This window comes from Achroia grisella, unplaced genomic scaffold (assembly GCF_030625045.1).
Source record: "Achroia grisella isolate CSIRO2021 unplaced genomic scaffold, CSIRO_AGI_Agris_v1 utg1080, whole genome shotgun sequence".
NCBI classification, from domain to species: Eukaryota; Metazoa; Arthropoda; class Insecta; order Lepidoptera; family Pyralidae; genus Achroia; species Achroia grisella.
The window spans coordinates 1390438-1416847 of NW_026712570.1; the positions used below are offsets into that span (position 1 = coordinate 1390438).

The 26410-nt window shown below is 31.8% G+C and overlaps 3 protein-coding genes across 9 annotated transcripts in view; 2 read left to right on the top strand and 1 right to left on the bottom strand.

The window, feature by feature from the left end:
• The window catches only part of LOC131842198 (resistance to inhibitors of cholinesterase protein 3), a 54078-nt gene extending 36420 nt beyond the window's left edge, over positions 1–17658 (top strand). For 4 of the 7 annotated variants that reach the window (XM_059190733.1, XM_059190745.1, XM_059190761.1 and 1 more), the window contains 6 exons: positions 6095–6772; positions 8482–8583; positions 14041–14163; positions 15318–15390; positions 15987–16042; positions 16127–17658. In XM_059190733.1, the coding sequence (XP_059046716.1) occupies positions 6095–6772; positions 8482–8583; positions 14041–14163; positions 15318–15390; positions 15987–16042; positions 16127–16264 (1170 nt within the window). In that variant the 3' untranslated portion in view covers positions 16265–17658. Of the gene's footprint in view, positions 1–2906; positions 2987–6094; positions 6773–8481; positions 8584–14040; positions 14164–15317; positions 15391–15986; positions 16043–16126 lie in introns of all 7 variants that reach the window. The other 3 variants (XM_059190739.1, XM_059190753.1, XM_059190767.1) reach the window with 2 other exon arrangements.
• A 3754-nt stretch (positions 17659–21412) lies between these two features.
• Positions 21413–23026, bottom strand: LOC131842287 (NADH dehydrogenase [ubiquinone] 1 alpha subcomplex subunit 11). The gene is made up of 2 exons (XM_059190826.1): positions 22456–23026; positions 21413–21484 (listed from the first exon to the last, which is right to left on the bottom strand). Exons 1-2 carry the CDS (start codon positions 22946–22948, stop codon positions 21474–21476), a joined length of 504 nt encoding a protein of 167 aa, XP_059046809.1. The 5' UTR covers positions 22949–23026; the 3' UTR covers positions 21413–21473.
• A 450-nt stretch (positions 23027–23476) lies between these two features.
• LOC131842275 (F-actin-capping protein subunit alpha) lies at positions 23477–25337 on the top strand. The gene has a single exon (XM_059190815.1). The coding sequence runs from the start codon at positions 23485–23487 to the stop codon at positions 24349–24351; it is 867 nt and encodes a 288-aa protein (XP_059046798.1). The 5' UTR covers positions 23477–23484; the 3' UTR covers positions 24352–25337.
• Positions 25338–26410: the final 1073 nt, after the last annotated feature.

Genomic DNA, 26410 nt, shown 5'->3' on the forward strand with positions numbered 1-26410 from the left:
AGATAGTATATTATTGTGCAGATGCGAAACTATCAAGAGACAATAATAGAATAATTGAAATGTATCAAAAAATATGACGTATAAAAAGAACTGTTCTAAAAATGTAGATTTAAAAATAATAAAAATCAAAATGGGCTTCGACGGCCAACAGCTACCACACCGTATTTTTTTTAAATTTAATCAACCAGCAATTCAAGTAGGTTTTAAGTCTTTACATAGTATAAAAAAATTAGTCGCCACTGCCTATTCGCTGATATCTTTTAAATTACAACGGATTGCAATTGCAACGGGTTTTAATGCAGTTGTCTGCAATAGATAGAGCAACTCAAGAGCAAGGTTTATTATACGTATAATTAGTAAAAAACACGGGATCTTACCACGTTTTATATTTATTTGCTGAGTTCCCGATATTTCGGTAGTGTTTCAACCACCATGATCACGGGTAAACTGAAGAGCAGCGGGTAGATGGAAAATGAAATCTTTTTATGGGCAGACATATGCGTCTACCTTCACACGTCTTCGTTTGTTGCTACTACTGGAACTCGCTCGATTCATCTCGGCAAACTGTACTCACAGTATCTTTACGTACATTTAATACACTTTTTGATCGCGTTTTTTGTTTTTGTTTAATTAAACCAATCACTGGATTCCAGGCATTAGAGAGCCTATAGCCGTCTTCTCGATTGAAATCTTTATATTTCTGTATTTAAATGGCCTCTCTAACCATTCTTGGGATATAATGCCGTTCTGATGTTAATACTTTTGGTTGGTGTAGTTCAATCCAGTGATTGGGTCCCGATCCCAACAAGTGTTCCGCTATGGCTGAGTTGAAACACTACCGAAATATCGGGAACTCAGCAAATAAATATAAAACGTGGTAAGATCCCGTGATTTTTACTAATTATACGTATAAATAATGACCGCGTCAAATTTAAAACAGTATATAAGGTTTATTATATGTATAATACATGTGTGTTATAGTATAGAACAAGCCGAGAAATTCAAATATTTGTAAAGCATGGGTCGGGTCGTTAGTTTATATTCTTCGACAAATATAAATATAAGTACAAATAAAAAAGATACTCCATAAGCATAGTTTATTGGAATTAATCAACCGTAGTTGATTCTCAGCAAGTATAATTTACTCTATAACATGCTAATCCAATATTATCTGTTATATTAAGTAATAAATAAGTTAAGTATAAAGTATCATATACAGAGTGGTTTTGTTTGCCACATCTAATCAAATCAAATCAATATATCTTTATTCATGTAAGCCTATTACAGACTCTTATGCTATGTCAAAATCTATCGTCAGTTCTGAATGCATTCAGGCTAAGAAGAACTGACAATAAACTCAGATTTTATGCTTTTGAAAATGTATGTACATTTTCAAAACATGTTTATTCTTCACATTCACAAAAATACAGATTTATTAATAAACTATTACCCGCGACTTCGTCCGCGTAAATAATGAAAAAATATTTAATGACCTAGCCCAATAAAAGCCGAATAAAAAAGTTTCATCGTATAATTAGTAAAAATCACGGGATCTTACCACGTTTTATATTTATTTGCTGAGTTCCCGATAGTGTTTCAACCACCATGATCACGGGTAAACACGGGTTACCCGTGATCATGGTGGTTGAAACACTACCGAAATATCGGGAACTCAGCAAATTATACGTATAAATAATGACCGCGTCAAGTTTAAAACAGTATATAAGTTTCATCGTTTTAGCTTCAAAAATGACGATACAAAATTCCATACAATTCCATCAACAGCCTCAAAAATAAGTTTCAAGCATTACATTCATTTTACCCCCTTATGGATATTTTTCTTTACTTACTTCGAATGTCATATATATTTATATTTAATCAACAGCCTCAAAAATAAGTTTCAAGCTTCTAGCTTCAAAGATGACTGTTCTGATTCTTCCATACAATCTTTCATTCCCCTTTCAACCCAATTTTCGCATTAAAAAGTAGCCTATATCCTTTCTCTAGACTATCTGTGTTCCAAATTTCATTTAAATCAGTAGTTTTGACGTGAAAGCGAGACAGATAGACAGACAGAGTTACTTTCGCATTTATAATATTAGAAAGGATATGATTAATTCAAATTCAAAAACCCGGCGGATGTTGATAAACTATTGAGTGTAATTTAATTAATTAAGAAATAACTAACTATGCCGATAATGTTTGGTATGATAAAGTTATTAAAATTCTCACTAATTGTAGATATTTTAATCCTTAACAATTGGCAAGCATTCTTACATCTATGAATAAAGATATACGTAGGTATAAAAATCGTGGGAAGGCCTCCAGCAAGGTGGACCGACGACTGGTCAAGATCGCTGGAAGGCATTGGATGCGAGCAGCGCAGGACCGATTGTCGTGGAGATCTTTGGGGGAGGCCTATGTCCAGCAGTGGACGTCTTCCGAGCTGCGATGATGATTATGATGATAGATATCTTCTAGAGGGAAATATTTTTAATGGTAAATGTAATGGTGCACCTACTAGTGCTGACGGTTGACAAAAAAAATTCAACTCACTGAAATAATGACATAAAAAATGTATAAGTTGAGTTTCTCTGTTATTCTCAACTGTAGTAGCTAGCAGAACTGGACGGTAGGGACAGTAATTAAAATTAGGCGTACACAATGGATTGAAAGGTCTTATGTGAATAAATGATTTTTGTTTAAAAAAATATATCGGATTAATTTCGTTTATCGACTATTACCATCAACGGAAAGTTAGAACTGATATTATAATGACGTCACAATGTCGTCGTCTCTCAGACTGTCATCAAAACGTTATAATAAATTTCAACATCTCTCCGATTAATTTCGGTGTTTACCATCAGCGGAGAGGTGATGACTAATGTTGTAATTGTGGCGTGCAGTTGTCACGGCCATATCGGGCCTGGTAGCGGAGGTGCAGCAGCAGATGGACGCGAGCTACGCACAGAACCAGCAGAGACAGGTCACTGCATGCACTCCTCACGCCTTCTGCCTCATCCATTCTCCTTACCTCTCATATTTTTACGTAACTGGAATGCTAGTCAAATTGATGGTATGTGGCAACCGTCGCCCATACAGGATACTTATCCTGTATCCTGTAAGACTTCTTAAAGAGGTTAGTCCAAGTTAGGAATACTCATGAAAGTCAAGTTTGACTGATAAATATAGAGGAAATTTAACAATAACACTGGACAATTCACACAGCGCTATCTAGTCCCAAGCTAAGCTGAGCTTGTGTTATGGGTACTAGACCACTTATAAATATATATAGATAATTTAAAAAATATGTATCCTTACAAAGAAGAAATTTACCATTCCATTAAACAACATTAGCAGATATACACACAAGATTATTCTTAAAGCGCAACGCCGATACGCAGTGAGCATTTATGATACTGAATAAATATTCTCAAGCAATAAATTGGAACAAATGAAAATAATTTTGAGAATGTTCATACAAAATTCGAAATTATTATTCTGGATTTCCACTTTATTTCTAATAATGACAGTACTTCAGTTTCATGGGTATTCAACCTGACTTTCGGCTTGGGCATGAGTTACCCAATTTGTCTATCATTCATACCTCCTTCTCATATTGCCTTCCTCCAAGTTGCCTCGAGTTTTATTTTCGTTTCGCCTTTCTTTTCTATCTTTACTATTATGATTTCGTTCCATAACGCATGGATTGTTTGTTTATGATCGTGTCTGTCTGCCTGTACCTAAGTTACTACGCCTTGACTAACCTGTGTCACTAAAATAGCGAAAATCACTCTCAATGAATAAATTTCAAATTATTGGCTTCTGCTGTAGGACACAGTACAATGTAATAGTTACTTGCACCTATATTCTTATCGCTTTTAGATAAATAGATTGAATAATAAATATCTTTATATTTTGATTTAAATGTAAAGATATTTATTGTTATTAAACAGACATTTAAAATAATATTTAAGATAAGGCTTATCGATACTTGTTAAACAGTTGGATTCGTGGTCGGATCCAGAATGCAATACTTCTTTCTTTATTTTTCAGTTTCATAGGATTTTCTTGACTCACCTGCCGATAGCTTAACTTACTCTTGACTTGTGTTTTTTATAATATATGTATGTAGGTATAGATTTCAACCGTAGGTAGATTAAAAATTCACTGTAAAATGCCGTCCGTGCGAGTCCCCCAGTCTCACCTATTTCAGCCAAGCAGCTTGCTTTGAAACTGTATTTCGGTTGTAGCGTGCAAATCGACTAGTGAAATTACGTTAGAAGTGTCATGATATCTTAGTTATCTGGAATAGCAACGCATACGTGGTACTACGAGTGTCACATGATAACGTGATGTCCATAGTGCTGTTCAGAATACAAGCGTCGGTTTTCGCTTACCATTAGGTAGACCGTCAGTATATTTGATATAGGAACTTTGGTAGCAATTTATAAAGTAGTTGCTAACAAATCTCATTTGAATGAATCCATTAAACATTTTTATTCTTTCGTATACATGATGTGCAAAAAGAGGTTCGTTCGTATATGACGTTACAAAGAGGCCATAAGGTCTTATGTTATAAATGTAAATGATAAAAATATAAGTAGTTCGATTTTCGATATTCATACGAATGAAATATCGCGACGTGATATTAGGTAGGTAACTGCACATCTGAATTGAAAATACTGTCTTTCTAAACAGAAACGTATATTATCTATACCAAAATGTATTAGTAACTGGAAGAGAACTTTGGAAACTATTGAATTATATACCGCAAAGAAATGGTAACAATGAAAGCTAAGGAAAAATAACATAGTTGTATCTTACATCCAGTACATGATGGAATTACTCAAACATTTAATTTTTGAAATTAGATTTTAACGTGATAACTTTAGAGTGGATTTTACAAAGTTTGTAACTTTGGAGTTAATCGAGTATAGCAATGAATATAAAACATCGATTATGTATCAATTGTACATCGAACACAATACCATTATTATCACTACTTAAAATACAAAATAATCTAATCAAATCTAATATTATTTTGTTTAATTCCGCGCAAGATTGTAATGGAATTAACAAAATAATGTAAAGTTTAAGTAGTAATGAAACGGACTTCCGGCAAATAAAACCTAATTCGATAAAATGGTATATAACCATTACATTACTTAAATAACATACTGAGAATATTGATTGTTATTCAATAATTGTTTTTTTATACCATTACATTACTTAAATTAAATACTGAGAATATTGATTGTTATTCAATAATTGTTTTTTTTATACCATTACATTACTTAAATTAAATACTGAGAATATTGATTGTTATTCAATAATTGTTTTTTTTATACCATTACATTACTTAAATTAAATACTGAGAATATTTATTGTTATTGAATAATTGTTTTTCTTCTTAATTAGTATATTTAATTTTTATTTTACAGCGTGCTGTAGTGCTTGGTTTGTCGTTATTATTTTTAATCAGCAACAACCTTGGTGTGTACAATGTAACGCATGAGTAACCATGCTTTAGTGTTAATTTTAGTGGACTTTTTATAGATATTAGTTTTCAATTAAATTAGGTTGTGTGTAGTTTGTTGACAGTTTGAATTTTTCAAAATGTTTATGTATAGCAAGCTTAAAAATAATATGCATATAATAAATTACATTTTTGGAAAATTAACTTTACTTTTTTAAATTTAAAGTCGATTTTCCAAGTTTTTGTGTGACATTTTATTATTAAGCGTGATACAGAATTCGCTTTTTTTTTCACTTAACACTGTTATAAACTTTTTTCACCGTTGTTACCAATTGTATGACAAGATAAATAAAATACAATGATATTTTTTATACCCTAATAAGCTTACATTTTATTTCTGACATTAGTACTCGTGACTGTAACAAAAATAACTTTAGGCTATAAAGAATATTACAAGAAACAGAACTCAAAAACTAAAATATAAAAGTAAATATATCTCCTTATAAGCAGAACTGTGAAAAAAGAGTGTTGTTGTTGGCTTTGATAATGATTATAATGCAAGTTTTTACTTAATACACTACTACTATTTTACTAATAACTTCTTTCGGTTTACAGGAAGTGCAGGATAATCATGCTCGTCCATACACCAACGGAACTATATTACACAATAGTGGGCCAGTTCATATTGTAGCTAGTGAATATAGAGAGGCAACCAAAGAAAAGAGCCCCGAAACTCAGAAAGAATCTTCACCAGATTTGAAATCCACGCCAGACCCGGAAGAATCTAGTCCACAACCAATACCAGAATCAAACGAATCTACTCCAGAACCTAAAGAATCTTCTACAAAATCCAGTGATTCTATACCTGAGCTAGAATCAAAAGAACTCACTCCAGAACCAAACGAACTTATTACAAATACTAATGTCTCTAGTTCCGAAATATTACAAAAACCAGACATTACAGAACAAGAAGTAGATTTCACAACGAAAGTAGATTCAGATCTTGTCAAACTAACGGAGGACATAGTTGAAAAAGAAATAGATTCGCTTAAGAGAGCTACAGAACAGTTCTTGGAAAATGTAAAAGAGGGTGATATTTTGGCAGTTTCTGAAAATAAACAAGAGAAACGGTCAACACCGGAACTTCTCGAGGAAGCTCTTAAAGAAGATTCTCCGATAAAGAGGCTTGAGGATGAAGAAGAAATTGAGGAAGAGGAAGTGGAGGAAGAAGAGGTGGAGGAGGAGGAGGAGGAAGAAGAAGAGAATGTTGAACCGGAGAATGCTAGCGTCAAGGTAAGAATCTACAAGATATTTTTATCAGTCGAAATTAATGTTACAAAGATGAAAGATTTATTTATCGTTCCTAATAGAAAAACTCAAAAATATTAATCCGATTATAAAACATAATTCATGTATTAAAATTTGTAATAACTGAGGGTATATTTTTCTCTAGCGGCGTTGTTGATGCATTTAATAAACAACAACAGACAAATAGGACAACCAGACTCATTTATAAACTATTTATTGAAAGTTGTAATTATTTGTGTATTTTTTATGATAGAGACATCCATTTAGGTATAATAGAATTTTCTGGAAAGTAATGGAAGGGCAAAGCTTCTATAATCTGATCTTTAAGAAAAAGAGCTATGATAGAGCTTTGACAAGGAAATTTGAACTGGGATTTAGAAGTACAGAAGTACAATGCCATTTTATTTGATGTGGTTGATGAAGTTAGTCTTCACATTGGAGTTACATTATATTATAAAAGGAAATGGCTTTCACAATGATGCAAAGAGTCTTGTGTTAACTTTTTCTTTTCTTTCCAAGAAAGGAAATCTTTGAAATTCGATTATGTTATATTTGTTAATATAATTTTGAGATTTGTTTAGCCTACGCTAAAGATAATTGTCGCATAAGCTTTTGTCACTATCAGAGTCGTGGCGAATGGCGAGCTTACGAATGTATGGTGATGCATTTATTATATACACGTTGCAATCTTTTCTATTTTTTATATTAGATGTAAATATATAATTTGTAGTTTAAATTGGAATAACATGTTTATATTTTCTTACATTATTTTGATATTTCACATTACTTTAAATAAAAATTGGACTCTTGAAACCTTCAAAGATTTCTCGTTTTAAATTTCAATTTTATAAAATTACAATTTTATATTCAGTTGGCTTTGATTCTAAAATACCATCAATTGACTATAATTTTGTGTCCAAATTTTGTACAGAAATACTTTTATATAAAAAAAGAGTTATGATATTTTAGTTGCTAAATATATTTAGAAAAGATTGACGATGTATCCTTTTTCAGAACTTGCTTCTTCAGCTTTAAATGACTACCGTATACAACAATATAAAGTTACAGTTCTGCTCTATGATATATCCAACAGATTCACTATACTTGATTTTAAATAAATTCAATCATGAAACTATTTGCACACTGCTGCTTTCCCGCCGTTTTAGTTTTTTAAATCAGCGTCATTTCGAAATTTGATAAAAAAATAGCAAATGCAATCATTTCACTATTTGCGTTTATAACGCAATGTTTTATGAGCTAGTTTATAATAATAATAATAATAATCTCAGGACAATTCACACAGCGCCATCTAGTCCCAAGTTAAGCTAGCTAAAGCTTGTGTTATGGGTACTAGATAACTGATATAAATACATAGATATATTTTTTTTTCGTAAATACATACATATTATACATAGAAAATACCCAGACCGATACAAACAATCATACTCGTGAATACAAATGTTTGTGCCGTGCGAGGTATCGAACCCGCGACCATTGGATATAAAGCGGTGTGCTGGACCGCTATACCACCAAGGTCGTCAATTATCGTAAACCGAACCGATGAAATTATATCCACTTTACGAGTAAATGCATTAAAAAATATTACTTAACCACTGTAACGTTATAATGTTGTATGGGTGTCATCATAGACTAATATAGAGCGAGGGCAGATAAACAGTAGCGAATAACTATAGGTGGTAGGCATGGAGCTTACCGCGCATGCGGCGGACGGCAGCTTGTGGCCGCGTTCGTCGGCCGCGCAGGCCAGTTCACCACCGGCCGCGCCGCGTCCGATGGTGAGGCCGCTCTACACCGTTCACATCATACAAACTCTTTACGATACCACTTGATGGTTTCTGCATGCGTCGTCCATCCATAGATTATGCCACAATTCAGTAATCCTCACCCCGCACTACGAAATATTCAAATTCAAAAATAATTTAATCATGTAAGACATTTTAGCCGCTTATGAACGTCAATTTTTTGTATTATAATTTTTCCCTACCGTCCAGTTCAGTATAAAGATCAAATTGAGAGGAACTGTTAAGAAACTCTATTAAATTACTTATTTTTTAAATCCCAGTTTATTTACAACGTATATTTATATAGGTGTCTATGTCAAAGTGTGTTTATTGTCAAGTGCAAACATATTCATGAGTCTGATTGTTTATATCCGTCTGGATTTTTCTATATGTAATATGTATATATTTATGTATTTAAGGAAATATATGTATTAGTTGTACCCAAAACACAAGCTAAGTCTAAGTCTAAGTTTACAAAAAATATTGTCCTCAACCAAAACTGTTAGCTATTATTATTATTTAAATGTGATAGCAATAAATTGAATTGGGAGGGTCCCAAAGAGCGGCAGGGGTTCCAAACTTCATAATTTTTACACAAAGTTTATTGAGTTCTCCAACTTATTGTTATATAATATCACTCTTTGACAACTGCTTCTATCTCTCCTCCTTAACGTGTGGCATCATTTATGGATGGTCTCTTATAACTTTCAATTATTTGTAGTCTCTCGGTGTTTGATCATATTCTATGTTTTAGTATTTCATAGTATAAAATGATAAGTATGAGTAAACACAAGCATGACTGTGTTAACTCATCCTTATTACTTCTAGTCTACTTCAATCCCAATTAATATACATCATTTGATTGAATTACCTTCTTATTTAACAATTATTACTATTAATTTCTATATTTAACATAGACTCTAACTTATATAAATATAGTAGTGTCTATATGTTAGTATATATTACATACACTCGTAGTGTTAGATAACATTCCAAAGCACCTAATGTTCACGCTCAATGTTGTAATTGCTCAATAATTATTAGATATTTCATATGGGTCTCGCTATTTACTTTCAACCAATGTTAAAGGACTTATCATACCAACCCTTATCGTTCTAAAAAGCAGCATATGTTCCTGAGTAATACCTGAAAATCAGGGTATTGTTGTCTGTAGAAAACAATACACTGAGGTGCTACCTTTTTTACGTATGGGCGATGCACACACATTACGTTACTCACACGTTTTTTATACTATATTGTATATTGTTAACTGCCCAATGTAATTGTGTATCTACCTCTTATTTTTTTTTTATATTACTGTGCCTTCTGTGTATCTTTAAAGAACTGGTCTCATTAAGGAGGATATCGTAGTGATACTATATGATGCTGGATTATGTGATAGGGTTTTATTTCGATTCAAAATAATGTTCTTCTCTTAGTTGCATGTTACGACATTTTTAGAATAAAAATGTTATTGAATTGTATTATACATGGACTAAAGTTTACAAGACTGGTACATCGTATTACTTACATTATTTTATTTTATTTTTTATACTACGATGGTGGCAAACAAGTAATTGGCCCATCTCAATTTGTGAAGGATGGAGACCAGGACGACGAGCAAAGAAAACGACACCGGTATAGTCGTAAAATATTGTGTAATTCCCTTATGTCATATAAAAACAAAATAATATTATAAAAAACATAAATAATAAAAAAGTTTTATAAAACAGTTTCCAACACAATTATTAGACTAGAAGTAAGAAAAGTTTGTGCGGTTTGAAGGTAGTTATTACTATTAATTAATATAAAATATTGAGTCAGTTAACTTAAAGTTATAATAATAATTAGCCCTACAATGAGAATTGTGATGGGTTAGTACATAGCGAAACTCATATAAAATGAATCAACGAAAAGACAGTACAAATGAAACTGCTTATTTTATACAATTTATTATTATTTACAATTAAATTGTTGAGCCAGTTAACTTAAAGTTATAATAATAGTTAACCCTATTGTGATAGTTGTGATGGGTTAGTACATAGCGAAACTCATATAAAATGAATCAACGAAAAGACAGTACAAATGAAACTGCTTATTTTATACAATTTATTATTCTTTACAATTAAATTGTTGAGCCAGTTAACTTAAAGTTATAATAATAGTTAACCCTATTGTGATAGTTGTGATGGGTTAGTACATAGCGAAACTCATATAAAATGAATCAACGAAACGACAGTACAAATGAAATTTCTTATTTTATACAATTTATTATTATTTACAATTAAATTGTTGGGCTAGTTAACTTAAAGTTATAATAATAGTTAACCCTACAATGATAGTTGTGATGGGTTAGTACATAGCGAAACTCATATAAAATGAATCAACGAAAGGACAGTACAAATGAAATTTCTTATTTTATACAATTTATTATTATTTACAATTAAATTGTTGAGCCAGTTAACTTAAAGTTATAATAATAGTTAACCCTATTGTGATAGTTGTGATGGGTTAGTACATAGCGAAACTCATATAAAATGAATCAACGAAACGACAGTACAAATGAAACTGCTTATTTTTTACAATTTATTATTATTATTTACAATTTATTACACTGTTTACTTTTGAAATAAAGGATATTATTATATACTGAGCAGTTTTATTTAGTACTAACATGTCTCTTTTTAATAATCAACCCTTTAGGGATTTCCAGACATCCCAAAAGATTTTTATTTACAATTTTAATCTTAGAGGGCTTTTCCTGATTTTGGCATATTAGCCATAATGTACCTTGGAATAGATCATTCCCAAGTATATCTAACGTCTAAGTACCCATGCATACTAATTGAAAAGTGATGAATATATGGACATCAATTATATTAAAAAATATTTAATAAAGTTCTAATTAAGGCTCAGTTAATACAGTTTGATGAAATCGATATTTCAAATCACTCACTTATGTAGGTAGACCTATTAAAAACTATATCATATTTCATCTGCCGTCAGTTTGAGTACTTAAGAAGGACTGACGAGAATCTCAGTCCTTGACTTGTCAAATGAGCTTACAAAAATACAGATGCATTTTTAAATTCGATTAGGGAGAATGTGTATATGTTACTGTATTATTGATCAAAGAAAATAATTTATCAGTGACAGTAACCCTATCAGTCCAGTCCCCATTAGTGTACTACTTATGGGGACTGGACTGGTATCAGTCCAGTCCCCCATGGGGACTGATAGTCTAGTCCCCATAAGTAGTACAAATGGACTATTAGTCGCTATGGGGACTCGACTGATAGTCCAGTCCCCATAAGTAGTACACTAATGGGGTCTGGACTGATAAGGCTGCATACATTAATCTTAACGTATTATTTAATTTTAATTTAGGTTTAATAGGAAACGTCACATGTATTCTTCCCAATCTCCTACCTACCTTAACATAACTATATTAATATAAAAAATATATATAAGTAAAAATAACAGCGAAAATACATTTTTAATTTAAAATAATAGCATTGAGTAGTCAGAAATATTAACTAGTGAAGTTATGAATATTAACATGGACTTTTATTACGGTGAGTATATTCATGTTATAAAAAATATATTTTGCTCGTTAACCTATGCTTTTGAGCCGTTATGGTAGAGCTGAGAGTATTGAAGTAGGCAAGTTTCTTCTCCATTATATTAAGTAATGATATACTATGTTCAGAAATACTATTTTCGAAACAAAATAAAACATGTGGTATAATTGCAGATATATTGGTATCAAGACAGATAAATAGCTAAATTATTATCTATGAGTAATTAGTAATGGGTAAGCATTGCAATATATAATCTACGACCCTTTTTAAATTAAATTAATTGTAAGTTTATTATGAAATGGTGCAACTCGCCTGCGCTAACAGTCTACGCTGGCGGGGCACCGGTAGTGAATGATAAGATGAGCATGAGGTCAGGTCAGTTAGCCCATCGTAACAAATTCACCAGTAATTTATTTTTTTATTTAACTTTAATGCACAAAAACAATGTGTACATATGGCAGACTTAACAACATGCGGCGTTATCTACCAAGCAACCATGAGTGGTGCAGAGAATGATTGTTGGCGGTGCACTAATATAGATGAGAAATGTCAAAAAAAAGATATATATAAATAAAAAGCAAAATAATTTAAATAAATTTCAATAAAAATTAATAATAATAATAAACATACATAAATTAATGTATAAATATAAACATAGATATATAAATAAATACATAATGATTTGATAATCAAATTATAAGTACAGCCTCAAATTGAAAGTAAGAAAATATATATATATATATAGAGAGAGAGACCTATAGGGAAATAACAGAAAGATGTGTAAAAGGTAGAAAGACAGTAAAAAAAGTTACAAATTTAAATAATGTTCCCGCAATTTCTGTTTAAACGAAATTTTACTCGTTAAAATTTCGTTTTTCTTAATTTATCACGTTGGTTTCCAGGGGGAACCACGTGGAGGTAATCCTGACATGGTACATTATTAGCAATAGGATTATAAGTCCACATTACTAACAATCCCCTTTCCCCCCCAATTAATTGTATGTATGCCTTTGCATATACTTTTACTGACTATTTATTCTCTGATTTAAAATATACTCTATTCAGATTACTTATTAGAATTACAGGCCTAGTGTATTATAATCTTTAAAAAAGTATCAACATTAAAAAGTATTAACATAACTCAAAATAAACTACACTACTGTAAGTATAATATAGTATTAGAATCGTTTGCCTTGACACCTAAAAAAATACCTATATTTATATACAGTGAAGAAATATTGATGAGAAATATTTTTTTAATACATTAAAGTATTAAAAAAAATTAACATACATATTATGTTTTTAAATTGTAGCCTATGTATATAAGCTACATTATTGTTAAGTTTCATTAAAATCCGTTCAGTAGTTTTCGCGTGAAAGAGTAACAAACATCCATCCATACTCACAAACTTTCGCATTTATAATGTTAATAATAAGATATCCCAACATATAAATCTAACACTGTACCCTGTAGTAGGGAATGCATATTATTCAGTAGCAGACTATATATTACCTGATATAATGGGATGTCTTTACTACCTTTAATTAACAGGGGTTGCTTGTTGTCTGTTATTTGACTGCCTTACGAGCGTTCTGCGCCGGAATGTCTTTTCTCTGTATTAATCCGTAGTGTGGCACTGCCGATTCCCAAACGTAATATAGTGGCGTCTACAAAATACAGTAGCGCTCCCAAAATACAGTCGCACACTCAAAACAGTGGCGCACCCAAAACACAGTCACTCAAAACACAGTCGTGAACTCAAAACAGTCGCACACTCAAAACACAGTCGCGCACCCAAAACACAGTGGCGCCCCCAAAATAGTAAAAACAGTATATATAAAAGAATCATAAACAATTCTCGATTTCCAGCACAAAGCTGAGGAGGTGAAGTCGATATTCCTGGAGACGGAGATCCCGCAGCAGTCGCGCGTGCTTGTCGCTGACTTCGCAGAGAAGAGAGCCGAGACGACCGCGCCGACTAAACATTCGCCGGTATGCATTTATATCTTTACTAGTTTATATTTTCTATATTTCATTTAACATTAACCCCCCATTTACCCCAATAACCTATTTAATTTCCATTCCCCTCCCTCCCTTCCAATTCCTTCCTCTTTTTCTATTTTATTACTTCATTGAATTAGTGCTAATCGGTAGTTTGTATTCACACACTTAAACTTAAATTGTAAGTAAGAATACATTATTTAAAAGAGCAACACACAAGTTTCTTACTTGTTCTTCTTGTGATGAGACAGCATTCCGAATGAGCGGTAGATTAAAAAAAATGTAATGACTATTCAAAAGTGCTTCAATGTAAGTTTATTTGAATAAATGATTTTCTATTCTATTCTATTTTATTCAAACGGGAAAAAAAATTCCTACGGCCTGAGCCGAGGTTCGAATCCCTACATTCAGTAAGATTCCCCTAAAAGGGGATCAAAATTAGAATAGTTGGAAAAAATAACTCGTCTACTTACAGCCGCCGGTCAGTTTACTCCTTAGGGGGTATTTCGACTGAAAAGTGAGATGTTTTTTTATATTATGGTTATTTTATTTTATTTTATTTATTTATTTATTAAAGGAAAACCAAGGCTATTCAAGTACATCTTAAATAAAATCAATATATATGTCACAGTAAGCCACTGACAGGCTTTCACTAATAACAATAGACTAATTCTTAAAAAAATTACATCACTACGTATAAAGGCATTATAAAGTTAACAGAGAATATGAAATTAATTAACAAGAGTACAGTAACAAATAGTAAATTTATAGAAATATATACATGATTTTCAATAATAATTAATTGTTATTTAAAGAAGGGCTCACACTTATTTGAGAGAAAAGATTCCGGTAGATTACGTTTGTAAATTACCATAATATTTTTTTTAATGAGCTATAATAAATAGTTTGATGGCCTCGATCGTCTGGTGGTGTAGCACACTGCTATGCTTCCAATGGTTGCGGGTTCTATTCCTCGCACGGTACAAATATTTGTTTGTTTCAAGGTGTTTTCTAAGCATATTATTTAAAAAATAAGTATTTATGTATTTATATCTATTGTCTAGTGCCTATAACACAAGCTGTACTTAGCTTGTGGCTAGATGGCGCTGTGTGAATTGTACTGAGATATTTTTTTTATTTTTCAGTTGGTTGTTAGCGGCAAAATGACATTATCACTTATACAGGACGCACCCAGGGACACGCCAGAGAGGGACCCAGGTAAACAATACATTATATTTAGTTTTTTTTAGTGTAATGTAAAACAAACTAACGCCCGACTAAGTCACGGTGGTTTCTAGGTCTCTTCTGTGTCTAAATACAGAATGTACCTAAATATATTGGCTATTTAAAAAATCAATTCAGTTCTTGCCAGTTCTTCTCAATTGAATTTGTATACTGAACTGGACGGTAGGGAAAAATATTTAATACAAAAAATTCATAAGTTGCTAAAATGTCGTACATGAATAAATGATTGCATGATTTGATTATTATGTAAATGCTAGTTGTTCCCGCGACTTCGTCCGCGTGGAATTTAATTTTATTTATCTAAAATAAAACTAGCCTAAGTTACTCCTTTTACTTCAGCTACCTGCCAAAAAAAGTCCGGTCCAAATCGGTCCAGCCATTTCAGAGACAGAGAGACAAAAATTGTAAAAAATATTATATTGGTGTATGTACCGAATTTTTTATATGCGCGTAGTAAAAAACGGTTATTTCAATATTACAAACAGACATTCCAATTTTATTTATATGTATAGATAATGTAAGATGTATACATAAAATAAATTAAAACAATGTGTATATAAATATTTCAGAGTCGACGGTCGACGATTTCACCACGGCAAGTGCGTTAACACAGCCGGCCGCCGAGGTATGATATTTTTTATTTGTTAAAAGTGTTGCCATCGTAGGTATCTAAAGAATATGTTTAAATTATTTTTCTGTATAATTACAGAAAGAAGAATTATCAGATGAAGAAATTGAAGAAGAGGAGATAGAGATAGAGGAAATCGAGGAGGAAGTAGAAGAAGAAGAGGAAGAGGAAGTGGAAGCGCCTAAACCGGAACCAAAGACAACCACGAAGAAGGAATGAACTGATAGTTGTATGGAACACTGATATAGGATTTAGTCACGAGTCATGATCATTAGAAAAAAAAATTAAAATTAATATTGCTTTTAATAACAACTTAAGTAATATAAGAGTGAAGTAATGATGTCTCAATTAGAATGAAGCGTTACATATGCGGTCTCTTTCTTTGTTAAGCTGTAAGATGGACGCATTTGAAAATGGAATCTTATTTTCTTTTTTCTGGCTCCGGCGAAATTATGGTGTAACTAGCTACTTTATAACCACAGTGCCAAATATTTTTTCCCCTCATACGTCTATCACTTTTTTAATGATGGAACAGGCAAAGATCTTTAGACCATACAGCTTAATTTAGTTTTAAAGTACTTCATGTACAGGTAAAGAAGCCAAAGGCCGTGCCAATATATTTTTTTCCCATATTCGACCATCTCCTTTTCAATGAAGTGCCAATAGATAGTGTGTGGCGCATAATTTTTTTTCAATATTTTTATTGAATTTTTAAATTTTTAACGGCTTTGATGGTCTAGTGGTTTCACATCGACATACTTCTGATGGTTAGGTTAGATTGTTCGCACGATGCAACCATGATTATTTGTATAACCAGTATGATTGTTTGTATTGGTCTGGGTGTTTTCAATATATATTATGTATCTACTAAAATAATTTTTAACAGAAGCTCTGCTTAACTTAGGACTAGATGGCACTGTGTGTATTGTTCAAAGTATTTATATTTTTAGGTTATGGTCAAAGGACATAATCCCATATCAGTGATGTAGTGTAATATAGACTCATGTATAGCATAAAATGATTTAAATCACCACATTTGCTTTTCTATGTATTTATTATTTCTACGTAAAATTATTTGCTCTCTGTCCCTGCTGCTACATTTTTAATATTAATTATTATAAACAGCAAGAGGTATGGTTGTTAAGTTTTATTTTTAAAATTTTATTATTTATGTTCTGTTGTCAGGTATAATGCTGAGTGAGTGTCACTTTCAGTGTTACCAGTAGGTTTAATTTCTAAAAGTTATATATATTATAAACTCTACTGGTATTGATATATTACTGAATAAATGGCATTATTATTATTATTAATTATGTTTTGTACACATTATATTAAAAAGGCTATTTACCGTTATAGTATTATGAACTCCGGATATTTAGATGTTGACCTGTGGCCAGAACGCTAATAGCAGCGTGGTTTGTTTTTTTTTATATTTTTATTGAAGGGTAAATCCTATTGTCGGCTGCTACAGATCTGTAGCACTGCGTCCTACATAGATCTATCTTTTAGATATATTTTTATTTTTATCCAATACTTATATTTTACATTGTTTTCTGGTATCTAAACTAAATAGAAACCTGTATCAGTAATATCTATACATATAAATAAAATTGTTCTGTTTGTAATATTGAAATAACAATTTTTTACTGCATGCATTTAAATATAAATATGGGACATACACCAAAAAACCACTTCTTAAAATTTTTCTCTGTCTGTCTATCGGTCTGTTTGTTCCGGCTAATCTCTGAAACGGCTGAACCGATTTTAACGAGACTTTTATTGGCAGGTAGCTGATGTAATAGGGAGTAACTTAGGCTACTTTTATTTTAGACAAATTAAATTAAATTCCACGCGGACGAAGTCGCGGGAACAGCTAGTTTTATAATATAATGTATTCTATAGTAATCATTAATAATTATTTCTATCAAGACAAATATCCCCTTAATATGACGTGTACAATTAAAAACAAGCGAAAAAAATATATATAATTATATTAGTGAAGTAGAGACTAGACAGCTATTGAATATTTTTTTATTTTATTTATTTTACATTTTGTTACTTAAGTAATAAAGTATATTTTTTATTGACATTAAATGGCAATGTGATTGTTTTTTTTTTATTAATCTCGGTATTTATGAATAGCTTTGAGGTGTAAATTTTATTAAATAGATTCGCTTTTTATAGTTTTATATCCTTGGTTTAGGCGATTTGGTTTGGTTGTACTGTTTATAACTATCCTTTCGTTGGATCAAATCGAAACAAAAGCCTAAGAAATTATAGAACTAAATATAAACATATAATAGATATGGGGCCGTTCAACTATTACGTAAGCACTACATCTTTACTTTGCTTATTTTGGATGACACGAGAGTAGGTGAGTTTAGATGATGATTACGTCATCGCTAGTTATTTACTTTTTTACACGAATGGCAACCCTCACATTGTCTTTGCTAAAAAAACAATACATTAATTGAAAAATGTTTAAGTAAGCATGGGGGAGGGGGTAAGAGCTTTGCTTACTTGTGCTGACAAGGGGGACGGAGGTAAATAATTGTAATAAATCTGCTTACGTAATACTTGAACGACCCCTATGTGATTATAAAAAGAAAGATAAATATTCTATTTAAGATTACAGTCGTGAATATATGTTTTAGAACAGCATAGTAAACATAATTTTGTTTTATTAACTATATAAATCATATCTATGCCATATTATTTAAAAAATATATTTCTTAATATTTGTAACTGTTAATTTGATTTAAATAAAAAAAAAATACAGCGTCTTTATTAAGTGTATTAACTAAGCAATGATATATTGTAATTAATTAATCAATCAAGCCAATCGCCTAAATGTGAATGCTACATTGGTCAATAGATTATTTTGTAGTTTGTGTGTAAATACGAATTTACAGTGTTCAAGTGTGTTTTGTGCCAAATTTACTTCTTGCTCATATTTATTATTCATGAGTCATTAATTGTGTCATCAATCATAGGACTTTCGAGTTAAATATAAATAGAGAAATGATAGAACAATTTTCCAATTCGTTTTGTTTTATCATAAACAAGAATTTAACAATATATACGCCTCTTTTATTTTTTATTCGATCCCTAAGTTTTTGTTCCTGTATTTTGTAATACATATTACACCCTACTCTGTACTCTACAGTGTAACCGCATATTAGGAATTATTTTTTTATTCGATCCCTGATTTTTTTTCTCTCGTTAAATTATAGGGAGAAAAATTTTGTATATTTTAACAAAAGGCAATTAATTTGTCTATGGACATTAGTGATGCTATTTATCAAGTTGAAAATTCTATTCTTAGAATTAATTATTTCGTATGATTATTATTTTGTCTGTTATAATTTCACGTTAAACCACTTCCTATTTGTCTTCCAATTCGTCCAATCGTTTCTAAGTCTGCCAATCCCAAATTTAAAATGTTTCTATTATGTACTTATGAGTCTTGTCTTCATTACCATTTTTTTAGATTGGATTTAAGGTAATTTATAGTAGCGTGAGTTTGGAATTGTATTTATGCATTTATTTATTTGCGGTATAAATATTTTTTGTTTATATCGCAAAGATATAATGGAGGACATCACTATAAATATTTATTATATAAAAATAATGTAAAGTTGAGATTATCAACGAATTATACTAAATTTTGCAAATTGTAATCAAATTTACAATTTATTGGTACTGAAAATGTTAACAGTATAATGAATCCCTATTTTTTTATTATCTCGAAATTAATCCCAAATAACGGAATATTCACTACCATCACGATTCTAATATACTCTCAGTGAAGTTGACCATGACTTGACTACCCCATCTACGCATAGTCGGGAGATATGTTTTTTTTATTATAACTAAAAGTAAGCAAAGCAGCAATACTAAACTATAAATACCAGTTTCTCGTCTACGTGAATAGTTTTTGTCACAAGTTACTTGAAACGGCCATATTTTTTTTATTTATAGATTAGTATGTCTATGTTTCAGTTTGAAGCGTAGAATTTAAAAAAGAATCCAACCTTTTTAAATGTATTCGTTTTATAAAATGAGAATTGGAAATTAAATTCTATACAGCCTGTCCTATTAAAGTCTATGACTTGCATTTTGCCGCGAAACGAAAACGTCGAAATGGAATTGAAAATCTTTTTAAATTTTCATCTAAGGCTAAGACCATATATGTATATGTTCATTCTATCTGGCTTGTTTAAAGTACGGTCTTTTTATGTTTTGTTTTTGTGAATATAATGTACGTACATATCTTCCTAAATATTGTTAGTAGAACTGCATATATTATATTTATGGTCAAGGAAAAAGAATGTAAGTAAAATTTTCTGAAATTTTCGAATTTACGTCATTTAGCTTAAAACATTAGTAAGTAATGCGGCAATGTCGTTTAATTAAGAAATAATGAATAATTTTTGAGACTAGTAAACTTATTACTTGTTAATGTTATAAGATAAACGGTAAAAAGAAACGAATTCTTCGGTAATTTTGACTTCTTTTTTATCTGTTTTTCCTTAACACCACAGATACATTTCATCTGCAAATTTGTGCACCTAGCAACGCGTTTCACATTGTGTCAACTCCTTTAGTGATGCTTGTACATTCCCATTCTCATTTTTATTTATTATAAATCATTTTTTTTTAATACAATTAAATTATAATGAACATACGAATTTAACATTACAATTAAATGTAGAGTTTTCGTTATGGATAATTTAACGATTTCTGTTTTATAGTTTTAAGAAATAAAAACTATTAACACAATATTATTGTTTTATTTGCGATTACTCCTACTCATATATATTGGTACAAATCATTGAGATGTTGAATATACCATGTCAAAGGAAATGTGCTATATTTTGGTGTTTTGAGGTAGATTTTATAGAAAAAGTTGTTTGTTGTCGCCTTTAGAAATTAACATTACTCTAAATATGGAATTTAATTGTTTTAATTCTATCTAATCTGACTCAAATGAAATAATACCTAATTAGATAAAATATAGTATAATACTATTTTATCTATCCTTAGTGATTCTTTGCAGTTAATATTATATCTCTTTTTCATGATATATCTCAAGTTTTGTATCATCTCAAATAATTCCTGTTCACAAAATAAAATGTAATTCAAAGCTAAAATGCTAACTTGTAAAATAAAATTGTACTTTGCAGCTTATATTATTATATCTTATGATATATCTCAAAATAATATTTACCATCCCTGTTTAATTTAATGGATTATTCTAATGAATAATAGAGAATGTATCTCAGGCATTAATATCATTTGACATGGACCTTGGCATGCGACAGTGTGTTTCTAAAGAAAAGAATAGAAAATAATTTACATTTTTTATTATAACACTTAAATTAACAAACTGATCATATTTACACTACCATCTCGCTTTATAAGACTTTCATTTAGAACCTGCAACAATAAAGAAATCATTTAAAAACATAGCATCATATATGTAAGAAAGGTGGAATGCACAAATGCTTTCAAACATTCAAAATTAAAAAGTAATAAACAGATCATTCTATATAAGAAATGAGGAAGGATGGTAGGGAAAAAATTTAAATTATAATGTAAAAATTTGACGTTTATAAGCGGCTAAAATGTCCTACATGAATAAATGATTTTTGAATTTGAATAAGAAGGTAATCTATAAATTTAGGTGTCACTAGTTTTAACCAATTTCTTACAATTTATTATAACTTTCCATTAACATGTTGTTTGGGATCCATAAAATGAAAAAAATACTCCCATAATAACATACTATGTTAATAAAAGTAAACTCACAAGCAATAATTAAAATATTTACAATTTTTTTTTTGGTTCGGTTTTTCCCTTTTTAGGGAAAGGCAAAAGGACTCAGCCCATACAGCCAAATATTTACAATACAGTATTATTCTTTTACAGGCTGTCAAAGAATAAAAAAAATGTACGGATACAAAAGTTCTGTCTGTTAGATTTATAATCTTTTCACTACAAAATGACTGTATAAATATATTAAATAAATTTGATATTAATACATATTGTATAATAAAAATAGACATATACATAGAATTTTATATATATATATATATATATTTGGTGCCACTGAAAACCAGCTGTATGTTATGTTGTAAATCTGAGTGGAGCCATTTCAGTGCATTTTTAGATGTAAATAATGATTACTTTATGTTTATTTTTAATTATCTACATGGTAAATTAAGTTTAATTATATGTACATTTTATTTGCTCTTTTTTTTTCGTTTGTTGTTTATATTGTATTTTTTACATTGCACTGAATAAAATATCTACTTCTAATACCTTTCTTACATAGGTTTTCCTTTGTCTGAAATTATGGGACAGAGGTGTGGATAATAAGAAAAATATATTAATACATAGTTACATACCTGTAGTAAAATTCTTGTATTCTTCCACATCTTTAACTAAACTCCAGTCATGTCTAACAGACTGGATAGTTTTTGTTGCGTGAGGTACATCAGGGAAGAACACCCAGCCCTCATTTACTGCGGTCTTCTTAATTACCGCAGCGGCACCGAGGAGTATAGCTGCTGGCACTCCAAGCGTTATCGACCTCTGCCAAGCTCCGAAAATGGAACCCGCGGCCGCTCCACCAAGGAAATAGTTTATTTCGTCATTCTTGCCCCTCACATTTTGAGCTACATTTGCGGTGACGGTAAACGCTGCTGCCATCCCAACGAGAGGACCAATAATGAATCCATAACGACCTACGGTGTTAATTACTCCTTTAGGATGAGAGAACATAAGCACGTCAAACGAAGCTGCAGCGAGACCCGTAAGCGTGGCATATTTGCTAGTTACAAAGGTTTTCTTAAAAATATCTGAGCCTTCCGGTGTGTCGTAATATTTGTAACTTAACATTGTTTATTTTATTAAATATTATTTTGAGGGAAATAGTTACACAACACCGCAGTAATATAAAATGTAGTGTAAAATTTATTGACATTTCTAACAGTGACAGTGACATTAGAAAATGACAGCGAACCTATTACTGTCAGTGACCATCTATAGGTTATATAGGTTATAAAATGAATATTAAATATTCAATCTATTTTCAATAACTTTCATTGCATGAGTGAAAGGTGAGACAGCAACAAGGTTGCCAGTGAAAGGTGAAAACAACTTGAGATTATTCATTATAGAAATTTATCCAAATTTTAAAGAAATCATATCAATCAAGTCAAATCATTAAGTCAGAATACAGTGCTATAAACAAACATAAATAATTGTCAGTATCTAACAAACAGTCCATATAAATTCTAACAATATTCCAAAAATTGATTTTCTTGTATGCCTGTAGCTGTGGAAATATCAAAATAATTTGGGTGTGAACGCAACGGATAGCAGTAAATTTTGCACATCCGTCAATTCCGTCATTAGTGTCAAAAGTATTAAAAATGGCGGCGGACGGTGACGAAGTGATAAGTGATCAGGAAAAAGTTAGAATTGTATCAGATTTTATTCTCCATTCACCACCTGGTGAGTTCAACGAGGTATTTAACGATGTCAGAGTCCTTCTGAACAACGATAGTCTTTTGAAGGAAGGTGCCAGCGGTGCATTTGCGTCATACAACAAGGACCAGCTCACGCCCGTTCGCCTAGAAGGCTCCGAACTCCATACATTAATAACCGATCATAATGAGCTCGGCGGCGGTAGATTCTTCGATCCACGCTCTAAACGTTCGTTTAAGTACGATCACTTGCGCAAGGAGGCGTCCGAATATGAACCGTATGAGCCAGATAGAGTAGCGGAGCCCTGGCGGGCTGCACTCGACGAAGAGCTGACGGCGTACGTGGCCGCTCACTACAAACACGGTTCTAGCTTAGTAGTGGGTCGGGCGCTCGAGTCTGGAGCGGTTTCACTCGTCGCATGTATCGAAGATCACCAATTCCAGCCGAAGAACTATTGGAACGGTAGATGGCGTTCTCTGTGGTCGCTCACCGTCGGCAGCGGCCCCGCGGAACTGCGGGGTATGCTCCGCGTGCAGGTGCATTACTACGAAGACGGGAATGTGCAGTTGGTTAGCTCTAAGGAGGTGCGAGCGCCTCTCGTGGCTACAGGGGAGGCGGCGACCGCCAAGGAGTTCGTCCGTGTTGTGTGTGATGCAGAGAATGCATACCAGACGGCTATCTCGGACAACTACAAGACAATGAGTGACACAACCTTCAAGGCTCTCCGGCGACAGCTGCCGGTGACCCGCAGCAAGATCGACTGGGCGCGGCTGGTCTCCTATACGATCGGTAAGGAGCTGAAGAGCCAATGATGTCCTGCCGCTGCGCTCTGAGCCGCAGCGGCTGCTCCATGCCTCTGTACATATTCGCGTAAGAATCTTGTTCAAATGTATATGGTCACCGGGGGTGTCCTGTCTCCCGGCGCGTATTTATCTATGAATATATAGAGATATCGCTATCTTAACTGTTGAATTTTATTGCGTTTTGTTACTCTCCGTATAGAAGGGTTACTGGCAAGCATGCAGCACTTTAAATTGGCCCATGATTGGATTACAATTATGTTTTTGGGCAACAATCAATCAACTGTCCATTTTCGTTGGTAGCACTGTACAGGATACGTCGTATGTAGGTGTGGAACTGCTTAGAGCAGTATCTCATTAGCTCTGTAGGACTGACTGAGACATTACGTCTGAAATTCATTAATTTATTTCCTTTCCAAGAATGATTGATTGTTGTGTAAGCAATATAAAGTTATTTGATTGAAAAATATGCATGTCAATTAAAAAAAGTTAAATGAAATCTATTTTATTTATTGTCATAATGTATGATTGATCATACATGTAGAATACTCGGGGACAGTCTCTCCACATCCACACCGTTGCATGTAGAGTGATCAGTATTATTTACATTGTCATTGAGTATTGCTTGCATAACCATGTTATGTGTAAACAGGACTGGACGGGCAAGGTCCCAAATGGTGCATTTAAATTGTAGTTAATTTAATGAATTGTCCACGTAGCTTTAACGCGACGTTTATGAGCATATAGCACAATATATTCATGAATATTATAATACAATTTGTAAACAGAGATACTATGTAATGCGGAGTGTTGCTCAAACGTTTGGTATGTTGAAACAGAGGAGAAACGAAGTTACTGTCCATACATTATGGCTAGAGAATGCGAGTGGTAATGTAACAATTTTTTTTTATATAATATAATAATTATTAGCTTCTATAAGTTTATTTTGTAATTATTATAATTATTTTTAATAAAGAACATACATTAAAAATTAAAGTATTCTGTAATGTATGATTAAATTCATTTGAATAAAAATATATATTAAAATGTTGCTAATGAGTATTTTCTTTCATACTGCTACCTCGTTGACTGCTTATCAGTCTTGTTACCTTAACGATATCAATTGGCAATCACTATCTGTAGTATCATTTCTGGGTACAGAAATTTATCTTAAATCTTGATAACTATTTTTGTATGCATTGCAATGGCCAACAAGCTGATAGCTCACTTGTAGTAAAAAACATATTATTCATCTCTTTCGAAGGAGAGACTGTGTGAAGTATAATAGGAATAATATTATTCCCGCTCCTGATGGAAGGCATTAGAAATAGAAATAAAAATAATCTTTATTCAAATAAACTCAATATAAGCACTTTTGAATAGTCAAGTTTTTTTATTCGGAATGCAGATTCATCACAAGAAGAATAAGCATGAAACTTGTGTGTTGCTCTTTTAAATAAATATTGATTTACTTATATTTAATAACAAGGAATAGGCATGCGACAATCAACATAGAAACAGCTACGCACTTACATTACATAGTACATATATTCAAAATAAAAGAAAACAAAATATCTTTATTCATGTAGGTCTTTTACAGACTCTTAAGATATGTCAAATCTGCCATCAGTGGAATGACTTCCAGATGAGAAGAACTGTGAAGACACTCAGCTCGTATTCATTTTACATACTATAGAAAAAAGTCACCGCTGATGTCTGTTCCCTTACATCTGTTAAACCACGCAACGGATTTTAATGTAGTTTTCAGATAGATAGAGTGACTCAAGAGGAAAGTTTATATGTACAATACATGCATGTTATCTATACATATCAATAAAATTTGAGTGTCTGTTTGTAATATTGAAATAACCGTTTTTTACTACATGCATTTGAATATAAATACAGTACATACACCAAAATAACATTTTTTATAATTTTTGTCTGTCTGTCTGTTTGTTCCGGCTAATCTCTGAAATGGCTGGACCGATTTTGACGGGACATTTATTGGCAGGTAGCTGATGTAATATGGAGTAACTTAGGCTACATTTTAGAAAAATAAAGTTAATTTATA